General features: G+C 30.2%; 1 protein-coding gene and 1 long non-coding RNA gene across 4 annotated transcripts in view; both read right to left on the bottom strand.

Annotated features, from left to right (window-relative positions):
• The window catches only part of LOC136796350 (uncharacterized), a 201575-nt gene that overhangs the window by 105193 nt on the left and 84173 nt on the right, over positions 1–12209 (bottom strand). The window lies entirely within an intron of this gene.
• LOC136796349 (uncharacterized) lies at positions 1611–3642 on the bottom strand. The gene has a single exon (XM_067049856.1). The coding sequence runs from the start codon at positions 3459–3461 to the stop codon at positions 2088–2090; it is 1374 nt and encodes a 457-aa protein (XP_066905957.1). The 5' UTR covers positions 3462–3642; the 3' UTR covers positions 1611–2087.

Raw genomic sequence — 12209 nt, 5'->3', positions numbered from 1 at the left:
TAATATTATTATTACTTTAAAGTTGCTATTAATGATTAATAACTTGACTACTACAATTGGATTTTTTTTTCGTTTATCGAAGACTATTGTTTACTTACGGGGAGTAGAAATTATCTATAGGTTACCATCCTATTCTAACCAGGGTGATAGAGACAGGTTTCCTTCAGGTGATACTGCCACGAATTAAGAATCGGCCATTAAGGCCAGATCCGAACCGGTACCGATGCCGTAACGAGGCAGTTGAAGGCGACGTCTTAACACCCTCGGCTGGTGACAGATACCACCTTAATTGTCGGATTCGATTCCAGAAGTACCTATCAAACTTCAACTATACCACATATTTTGTCTTATCATATGTGTGAATATTAGTTATGCTTAAAGATTTCGTGATTAAATCATTAAATAAAAGATACATTGATTGCTTATGTATCAGACAGTTATTCAATTGTTTTCGTTCAGGTTCCAATTTATGTTTGACCCTGTAAAGCCTAGTACGCATTGGGACGCCTATTATCGGCGAAGCTTCTCGCCAGCGTCCGAACTGTACCGATAAGCTAGTGTGTTGGTGGCTAGTATTTTCTGTGTCTTCTGAATCCCGTCCGATGTGGAATTCTCACTCATTGTTGCACAACATGGACCAGTGTGCACGTGAATCATAACACGCTCTTGTTTTCCGCTTCATTCTGTAAACATTTTGACGTTTAAATTGAGCATTTTCTGTTATATTGATTGTTTTTTTTACTATGTTTTGGAGTACAGAGTCAACCTTGCAGTTTGTAGAAGAGATGTGGGATGTTTACTACAACGGCTAGAGAAATCCTGAATTGAAAAGCAAAACATTGAATACTTTAGCTCATAAATTCAGTTTCTCTGTTGCGGATATAGAAAAAAAAATGCACACTTTGAAAGGGCAGTTCCGTAGGAAACATAAGAAGATGAAAAATGTGTCGTCTCAACTAAAGTGCAGTTGGTTTGGCTACGAACCTTTGTTGTTTATGTTGCCTACGGTCAAATCTAAAGGATGTAGGAACACTGATGACGCAGAAAATCTAGAGGAAGACAAAGTAAGAATAATGTATTTCTAAAAACAGTTTGTATAGTCACTAACGGTTGCTTGATGCTATAAAAAGCAGTTGCATGATTATTTTTATTATCTCATGTACATGTTGTTGTTGCAAGAAATAGTTGATTGGCTAGAAATAAAATGTAAAATAGAAATAAGGCCTTGAAATTAGGTGTTACTTCACGCCTGAGATATGCTAATTACATTATTAAATTATTATTTTAAGCCGAACTACATAGCAAATTATTAATTAATTTTATATATCTTCATTCGATCATTAAATTATGATAATATTTTATAATTTAACAATCAAATGAACAAATTGATAATTCAATGATTAATCATCGTATTTGTGGCTTGTAGTAACAACAATAACTCATGGTCACAAATTAAGATACAAAAAAATTAACTAGGTAATGTTGTAATGCCCAAAAATTAATTATTGTCCAAACTAAAGTTTATTTGAACAATGTATAATTTATTTCATATAACGTTACAAAAATAGTAATAATAAACAAAACAATTGTTTAGTTTTGAGCGACTGAGCCATATTCAAGGTCCCCAGTGTGCTGCGTTGCCATATCTTCAATCCCTTCACTCTTGTGATAAAACCTAACAAACATATTGTTGTCACAGGTACCTGCTAATTCCATAAAGTCGGTTATGTAGCTGTGTTTTGCTTTGAATTGTAGGTAATTTTTTTTTAAATTGTGATATTAGTAATTTTTTACTCGTGTTTAGTTGAATTTAATCCAATTGACTGTAAATATATTCCATGGTTTATAAAAAAAAGTAAAAAGATTGTCTATTGTCATAATTTTAAAACCTTACTCAATTATAATGTAGTAACTGTTGTTTTGTAATAATTGTAGTAACTGAGAAGCCAAATTGATTTAATTTCTTTTTTTAATTACGTTGGGTAATGATTGCATATTTTACGCTTATTGACGATCATCAGCTGCAGTCATTTTAAAACGAAAACTACAAAATATACTTTTTTTTTATATATATTTATTTTGTATTGTTATAATGATTCATCCATTTCTTCATCATCATCAGTAGATTCGTCTGAATCGCAATTGGTACTGGCCAGTGACATTATCGTCTCTTCAACTCTTTCTTCAATTATTCCTTCTAATTCGGCTTGTTCCTGTATAATGTTTCTTGTACGATTTACAGCTACAGCCCATTCTTCAGGAGTGATTGCATTAGTTTTATCTTCAGTTAGTTGAAGAACATCACTAGTTTTAAAACTTGTATTATTTTCAGCCACATACTCCTTAATTTGTGCCCAAATTAATTCAATTGGATTAAAGTTGCTATGATAGGGTGGAACGCGTAGTACATTGTGCCCGTGTTTCTTCGCTATCTCATCAATCTCGTAAGGAGGGAATGTTGGCTTGTGAAATTTAACTATTTCCAAAAGTTCACCTTTATACATACTCTCGTCAAACGGAATATTTTTTGAAGAAATCCACTTTATTGTGTCTTCTTTTCTCCAGTTCACTGTAGGGTATTTTTCTTTAAGCACACTGTGATAAGAAGCGCTATCCATTACAATGGTACGCTTTGGTTTTATATTAGGTAGTAACTGATCTGTGAACCATTTCATGAATATTTCATGATCGATTTCTTCCTGACAATTACCTGTGTATTTCTCAACCTTAAATAATAGCTTGGCGTTTGGGACGAATCCTTCACAACTCCCAGCATGAACCAATACGATCCATGTACTATTCCCGATTGGAACAATCATTTTTCCTGACGATGTATCATCAGTCCACGCGTGAGCTTTACTGAGACCCGAGTTAATCCATGTCTCATCAAGCCATATAACGTCTTCAAATGGTACACCTAATATGTCTCTAATAAATCCACCTCTCAATGATACTAGATCAGGCCGCTCTAAAAGCAGTTTTTTATTTTGTTTCCAATTGAAGCCTATACGTTTTAAAATTATACGAAGTGTAAAAGTGCTGATATTAAATAGTTTGGCTTCTTTTAACGCAACGAGTAAACGTTTTACCGTCGGATACTCTTTCTTCTGATAGTAAGAATATATACATCTTCGTATAGCAACTTCTTGGGATGAATCTAATGTCGATTTTGGTTGTTTACGTGATAGTACCTTGTCTGGTGTCTTAAACCGTAAATCATTTTCATTTTTCATTAGATTTTTTCCCTTGTTGATCCTATCAAGAGTTCTTTTAGAAATGTTTGTTGCTGCTGAAGTTCTCTCCAACACTTTTACAATAAGAATAAGAGGACCATCGTTTAAATTCTCTTCTTTAAAATAATTTAGAACTCTCAGAACCAATTCACACCTTTGAGACTTCAGCACTTTACGCTCTCTCTTCACAATCGATCCTTCTGTCATGCTACATTCACCTTGATACATTATTGTTCATAGTTATTCTTTCTTAAAAAATTGTAACTTAACTATAAAAAATAATAATAATGTTTATTATTAAAACTATAATCTCTACGAAAATAGTAATTATAATATCTAACTAAACTCTAAATACTCTTTTAAACAATAATAATAGAATCCTGAAATCAAAGAGAACTAGTCTGCAGCAATGCTTGACGTCGAGTGAAACAGTTGAGGTTAGGAACAGCAAGCCTGGGAACAAACCATTGGCTGAGGTCGGCCACGCGCCCCCCTCCCCTCCCGTCTGCCCTCTCAAATCTCACTCACTGTAATCAATAAAATATTTCCCAGAAATGTTACCCCAGATTCTATTATATTTCAGAGATTGTAACATTCAATCCGAGTTGTGTTTATGTACAATGTTCTGTTATTTAAAGGCGATAATTATTTTGAACAGCTAGCTGTTCATTGTAACATAAAGGAACCATTCAGAAGTTTTGTTTTTTGTTTTTATAAGATGTAGAAACAGTAAAACGTATTCTGAATTTTCTTTCCTGTGAAGTTGTTTGTTTTTACTTCCTAATATGTTGAGTTGGAAAAAAAACTTCTATCTAGCATATTATCACCATTCCTGGGCCCTGTTTCATAATGAAAGCTAATAGTATTAGTCCATAGTACAAGTGTAAAGACTAGTCTGTTAATAATATAAATACTTATTTTTTTCATGATAGGGATTACTATTAGTGATAATACAGGAATTACAAAGTACAAGTTACTATTGTACAAGACTGTGTAATTGAAATAAGTTAAATCTACAAGACTGATGGTATTAGTTTGTACTTTATTATGAAACAGGGCTCAGATGGAAGTTTATTCCATGCATATATATTTCGGGTTTACCCCGTATTTATGTACTAATATACATACATTTTAAAATTTACCACATAACATTATTTAAACAATGTCTTTTACAGCTGGCTGTAAAAGTAATATTATAGTAATTATTTAAGTTTGAATAAAATAAACAAAGATTTTAAAGATTAATTTGCACGTAATAGTTTTCTGACGAGGTAGTATTACAACAGACGTGTGACAATACGTGACTGTTATATAACTGAGAATAAACTTAACAGTTCAATTTAATGACAGTTCAACATCGTAAATGGATGATTTAACGAGATTATTAAATACTACTAAAAACAACTGTCAAGCAGGCAAATAACAAACCTAAGTTAGAATCTCCCAAATTTCCCAACATTTCGGGTTAACAAATAATTTTAGGGAATGACTCACTCCATCCCCCCTTCCTGCGAGGTGGCAGGGCAGGAAAGGTTCCAAAAACCCTATTAACATCACCTCATAACTGCATCCTCTGATGCACTCCCTCTCCCTCTCCCCCACACTTCTCTTTCGACTTCTGACTGCTTTTCTTATTATATCACCATTATATATCGTCTTTATTAATTAATATTTTTTATTTTTATCTTATATGCGATACAAAACGAGGAGGCCTCTCACCTCCGGACTTAAAAGAGCTCCTTTTTAGAATGGATAGCTCATATATAACATTAAACATAACAGGTAACCTTAAAATACCAAAGGTAGTAAAAGGTAAGACCCAACACGAATTACTTTTCTTTTTCACAGTAATGCACTTATTAATTCACTTATTTCTGTTTTAGAGGGATCGGAAAAAAAAAAAAAATAGGGAATGACACTACACACACTCTCTCTTCCTTACACACTTGCGTCGTCTGCAGGTATATAAGTCATATATAAGGCTAGTGTAAAGTAATATGGTACGATTGTTCACTGTCAAGACGTTTACATTCGACAGGTAGCGTCAACTATAAAGTAAATCTGATAGTACAACAGTTCTACCATAACAGAAAATATAGTTTACATGATTGTTATGGCTGCAAAACTTCCTCCCTTGGACCCAACTATTGTGTTTACTATCACCATAGAAACGGGCTTTAAGACAACCAACTTATTTATTTTTCATTCGATCTCTAGGATTCCTATCCGTCGGGTTAATCCTGATTATTTTAAATAGTAATAAAAAATTGTTCTCTACCCAATTGTTACTTGTTAATTCCACACCTTATCCACCTTTAGTAAGACTTTATTTTCACTTGAAATTTGTTTTTAGTTATTATAGATTTCTAAATTTCTTTATATAAGTTCATGTCTGTATACTATAATCAATATTACAAAATTCATAACGACAATTCGTTTCCTTATAAATTTTGTATTATTTGTATTTATTTCACGACTTAGAAAACTAAATTGTTATATTTAATTAATTAATTACAGCAGCTTATCCTAAAAATAAAAATTGTTGGGGTAATTCTAATACAGGTACTTTATTATCCAGAGTTAAACCTTTATACTTACAAATTATCTTTCTAATGATGTCACTTCAAATGTTTCGGAATAATTCTGTATAAGGATATCATATGTTCATTAAATTACTTCAGTAAATAGTTTCCGTCAAATAAGTTAGATAATCCTTACGAAGACATATTGTCACATCCCAATTACTTAATGTTGATTCGATGATAAGGCTCTTTCTCGAATGAACTTCAAGAAGGGATAATTTTCCTGTTTTCATTCTCATCGATGATATTTAATCTCACTCACGAAGTTTAAACAATTGTATTTGTTTAAATAACCTAACTCGTCCTCTGAGAAATTAATTAGAAGTAAATTAATTTTAAAAATTCCTCCCCGTATTCTGATAAAAATAATATCCAAGAAAATTAATTTCATTCCACTCCGCACACTCAATTCCAGCTATGTAAATTCTTATAAGAAATTAATTTTATAATTCACTGTTTTCTTCTGCCTTGTTCATAATGGATTATTCTGAATGCCATTTTTATCTTAATAGAGAATTTAATTAATTTCTTTTCGGGAACTTTCATTATTAATATTCCCATTCATATTTTCATAGAAAAAGAAATATTTCCTTTGATATTGTGATAAAGTTAATAAAAGAGATTGTGAATTATTTTAACCAGTAATTAAAATTTTCATCAAGAATGACTTATGATAATTAAAAAAGATTAATAAAAAAACCAAGGGGCGTTGGTGTACATCATGTACCTCTTTTCCCATGTCTGTATTTATATTTTTTTTATTTAAAACATATAAATTCGAATTATTTATCTATTCATTATTTCCTATGTATATTTATTAATAATTTAGTACCTTTGTTTTGTTTTGTTTTAAATTAACATCTTCCGTTGCAGCTTCGCCTACTCTCTTAAATAATAGACAAAGAAAAATTCATTACAAGAGAATAATACATCTTTATTGACCTCTGAAATAAGCTATTTTCTTAAAAATTTTCTTGGTATAAAAATAATTTGATTGCTAGGATTTATAACTTTTTTTTCTATAAACCATATAGTCAATAATTGTAGGACAATTAATTGAGGAAAATTTCGATCGATTAACCTGATAGTTATTTTAGTGAATCACTACTATAAAATTGTATTAATTACTATTTTACAGGTTGATGAACTTTTATGGTTACGTCTCCGTTATTCTTAGATTTTATAGCGGAATATTATATAACGCTATGTGTTCCTTAATAAACGGTGTGTCGATCTAAAAAGATTTTTTTTACACTCTTATTATTATTATATCCCATGATATGAAGGCTAGAGGTCTAGATGGGCGGGGCATGTGGCTCGAAGGAATCCTTCAGGAAAGATGCCAAAGATCTATAAGGTTTGTAAAGCTAACCGGAAAAAAAAAAGGGTAGATGTTATGATTGCTAAACCTACCAAGGACCATGAAGATGAGGTAGATAGAATTTGATAAAGATCAGTGGAGTGGTGTTCTTGTGTAGCGGTTACAAACGAAAAAGGTACTTTTTTTTAAATAATGGTTTACTTACTGAAGAAATATTTTTTTATTCAGTTTATAAGGTCTTATAATTAAGCAATAATTAAATAGCAAAAAAAAAGATTTTTTTTTTCATATCTTCCAAGAGAGTCAAGTTCAAAATCAAACAACGTTTGTAGTTCTTTTTTTTTTGTTTTTGTATTAAATTATAGTTAACTTACATTTAGTAATAACTTCTACTATTTACTATAATACAACGTTTAGTAATTTTTTTAATAATACAAATAAAAAGTTATGATATAACAATTAATAAATAGTTGAAATTATTTTTTTAATGTTTTTCTTCACCGCAACTCCTTCTAATTCACTTACGGTCTATCCATTTCACATCTAACGAAGCCCCCCTAGACTGGGATATTATCTTCATAGAAAGCCCCTTTACATGTCTATATACAGTCGCTCGACTTTGTATAGAGGTGTGTACGCAACTGTGTTGCGCAGCCTCTCGCGGCCGAGACAGGAACTTCAGTATCGCTTCTGTACTCCATGCTCGCGGTGTCCTTTATTCTATTTTTATTTTATTTTGAAAATGTGGTCAACGGAGAAAACTATGAGCTTAATCGAATCTTTTCGTGATTCGCCGTGTTTATGGGACATAAATTCAATAGACTATAGGGACAGAGCCAAGAAAAAAATGGTGTTGAATAAAATCGGCAAACAACTTGACTTACCAGCCAGCGACGTAGAGAAAAAAATCCATAATTTGAAGACTCAGTTTTACCGCGAACATAAAAAAATAATGAACGATATGAGAAATGGTACACCAAGTGGAATAACATGGTTTGCCTACAAGAGTTTATTTTTTCTAAACGAGAGAATAGATCTTCGGAAAAGAAACAGCGAATACGTTGGAGACCACAAGTGCAGAGAAGTAAGTATATTTTAAAAATCAATCTACTTTCGTATTACATTAGAACATTTTTTGTAGGAACATGTTCTGCATAACTATTTATTTGTAACCAAACTTTTCCCGCACTTTCCAATTAAGTCGAATGTAATTAATATACAACTACATATTCTAAAAGAGGTTGGCTGTCCATCTTATACAATCCAGTATAAACATTCGATTTACAATCTTTCACTTAAAATTTTTCCTAAACAGTATTTATAAATATTTATTTTTGACACAACACATAGCTTTGCCTTTTCAGGGGGAATGAAATAAATTCGCTTTTAGTTTTATTGAAAATATTTCAGACGGCGGTAAAATATAATTATACATAATTGGAGAAGTTTGTCGGAGGCTGCGGTCAGCAAAGAACAACATAAATAAACAAAACCATATTTATTTATTTTATGCCGACATAATTATACATATGTGTTTCCTGGGTAGTTTTATGTTCTGTTAACTCGAGATCTTCTTCAGGACTATGAAAATAAGAAGTGGAAATAATTAAACATAGGAATGCTAACACATATACTGAATAAATATTATATTTCCTATTTAATTCTACAATGCTTCACTACTGTTATTTTTAATAATTCTAGAAACTTGTTTTCTTTTCCCTAAAACATATAAAACGGCACCCAAAAAATAATTAACAACATTATTTAAAGCCTATTTTATTTTCGTTTCATACTGACCAACTAATATCTTCATGTTTTATAGTTTCAGGTGAACATTAATTAATCTATTAATGTAACTATTAAATATCTCTCATGCCTTTTAAATTTATCAAATTCATTATATTTCTTCTTAATTGATGATAAATGCGTGTTATAACAATAAATGACAATTTATTTTATTTGATTTCTAATTAAACACTTCAGAATTTAGAAATACATACTAAAAACTTTTAATTGATTAGAGAAGAGGGTCGGGGGGTGCGGTCAGTAAAGAAAAACATAAATAAACCAAAAAATATTTATTCATACCTACGTTTCGACCTGAGTTAGATCTGCTACTGTTTAATTCCATGATTATCAATCAATCATTTTGTATTATTCAATTCAATATTTTGTATAATTCCAAATTTGTTTGTATACTATTTCTTTTTAATTTTATGTTTCTCTAAAAGAGATAATTTTTAGCTTGTTACAAGAAATTACAAAATGTTCAACCAAAACGTATAATGCGGCGTTGGAAGTAGTGGCTGTATACCTAATTATTATGTATTAGGTAATAATTTAGGTTCAAGTTACTGAAAGAGTTACCCAATTATTTTATAAGTTGAAGTGAAAAAAATCTCCCATTTATAAATGTAATCGCCATCCTCAACCTTATTGTAATTATTTGATTAATACATAATACAAAGTAGAAAAAAAATATCAGATTAATTGTCATATTGTGATTGTGTTAATATTAAAGAAACATCCAAGAAATTAAAAATCAGCTACATAAAAGTAATTGTAAATATATTAAACACTAGAGCCCTGGCATATATTATATTAGATACAGTAAATTATATAAAAACGGGAATATTAGATGCAGTAAATTACATAAAAAAAAAACAGAAAAATAATAGAAGACATATACATAATATAAAACTTAGAACATTGGGTGAATTTGAAAACTGATTCAAATAATTTCATACAGATATCATAAATAAATTAGAAATATAAAATAGCGTACCATCAAGACAACATTAGTTAAATAATAATAATTTTGGAATGATTAATATGTCTCAGTGTTTAAATACAGAACAAAATAGAAAATTTGGAGGTAATTCATCTGTTATCTATATATATCATCAGTGTAAACTTGATTTGAATCGAAAAGATTCTTCTTATTTTAAATATTGACAATGCAATTTTTAACTGTTGTAAATAACAATATTTAGCATTACAATTTTTATATAGTGGACAAAATTATGAGAAATGGTATTGCATCATAAATATAATTATAGTTAATAATAATAATGACAATATAACTATTAATCGTATTTGAGCTCTTGAGTTATTGCTTTGTTGGTTACATAATTAAAATAGTTGTTTGTAAATTGTGAGAATGTCTATAATGGGATGATGGCCTTAGAACTTTGTTGTATATAAATAATATAAAATTAAAGAAATTTATAAATGTGCGATTTTTTTTTACTCCTAATCATTATGATTTACTGAAAAAAAGTCTTTTCCTTATTAATAATTCAATCATCATTTTCCAAACAAATCATCAAAGAAAACAAATATTCGAAGTAAGATAACAAAAGATTTTATTATTTAAAATAATGTGATAATACAGAACAAAGATTAGAGGTGATAGTAAGAACAAAAACGTTTAGTAACAACTGTCCTTACAAAACGAATTAACTGTTGTTCGAAACGAATAACAACTGTTATTTTTATTTCGATCCCCAATTTGCCACTAGTGTCGTTTTTAAGTCCGGTTTTTCGTTAAAACAATTATACAAGCACAGTGGAGGCAACGTTCCGTTTTGTTTACCAACAACCATAATTAGCTGTTTTGTTATTTTAATTTAATAAACAGAGCTAAGGAAATGTGGACTGTTTAGAATAATTTAACTTAAACAATTACTTGAAATTCTTACCATTTGAATAAAACATTGTAAGTTATAAACTGATCATGCTATTTTTAAATCATAAATGAAATATGTGAGTATGTGTTTTCCATTTACAATGTAAATATAAATAAACTTTGCAAGAATTATTGTTTTTCTTCTCATTTCATCATTTAAAATAACAGTAATTACCGAAACCAATTTGAGTATTTTTTCTAATAATTGATGGAAATACTTTATTTAAAATGATTTTAGCAAATAACAATTTTCTTAGAATAGCATAGTGATTTTCTAAACAAATTGTAGAAATGAATTGAAAAATAAGATTTTTCAAAATCGAAGAATTTCCGCCTTAATTCATTAAACTTTTTATTTTTTGTCAAATTATTTGATATACAAATGAAAATTATTTGAATTAATTTTTTTTCCGATCCCTCAAAAACAGAAAATAAAACATGAATTAGTAAATTACATTACGTATGTGTTACATAAATCAAATTAAAAATAACCTTTTTCTACCGTTGGTACTTGAAGGTATACAGTGAAATAGCTGAGGTTTAATGTTTCGATTCTGTGAGAATTCTACTAAAATATTTGAAGGTGAGGGGTCTCCGCATGATTTTTGAAAAATATGTATGAATAAAACTAATTGAAATTATAAATTTAGTATAATTAATTTGGTAGTTAACGTACGCTGTGTGTTTAGATTTTCTTTTTCTCTGAAACTGGATTTCATTTTAAAACAGGAATGTGGTAGTCAATGTTTTGAAGTATATAACCAGAGTTATATTGTGTGATATTAGTGGGTGATGTGACGTAAATCCACAGGTATTTACAATATTTACAAGATACTATAATGTTGCTTGTTGCCACCACAATGGTGGAGGCGCTGGTTTGGCAATTTGGGACAGTGGGTTGGTTAGTTTGATGCTTTACTGGGTCCAGGTATTTATTATGTCTCCTCCAGATGAAGTCCGAGAACGTTGGAACATCAATTAGTTTGTGAAGAGCGGTTTCTCCTTCTTCCATGTTGTAGCCAGGACGTGAGGTGGATAACCGCTAGACGGAATATGAAACGTATTTTTGTAATCTAAACGTATTGTGTAGATAGTTGACCCTCGATTATAAGTGGAGAAGATGACCGGGGGTGCGGTCAGCAAAAAAATACAAATAACCAAAAGTTATTTATAATGAGGTGTATATAGTTGACGGTAGATTATTGATTGTAGAAGATGGTCGGGGGATGCGGCAAGCAAAGAAACAACATAAATAAACAAAAAAATATTTATTAATGCCGACATTTCGATCTGATTGTTAGGTCTTCATCAGGGCTATAAAAACAAAAAGACAACAACCATCATTTAGAGAGAGAAAAAATTATATAAATAAAAATAAAAGAGAT

This window comes from Halyomorpha halys, unplaced genomic scaffold (assembly GCF_000696795.3).
Source record: "Halyomorpha halys isolate HHAL.00 unplaced genomic scaffold, Hhal_1.1 Scaffold8.1, whole genome shotgun sequence".
In the NCBI taxonomy this organism is placed as follows: Eukaryota; Metazoa; Arthropoda; class Insecta; order Hemiptera; family Pentatomidae; genus Halyomorpha; species Halyomorpha halys.
The sequence above is the reverse complement of the archived record's forward strand: the minus strand, read 5'-3'. Positions and strand labels throughout refer to the sequence as shown.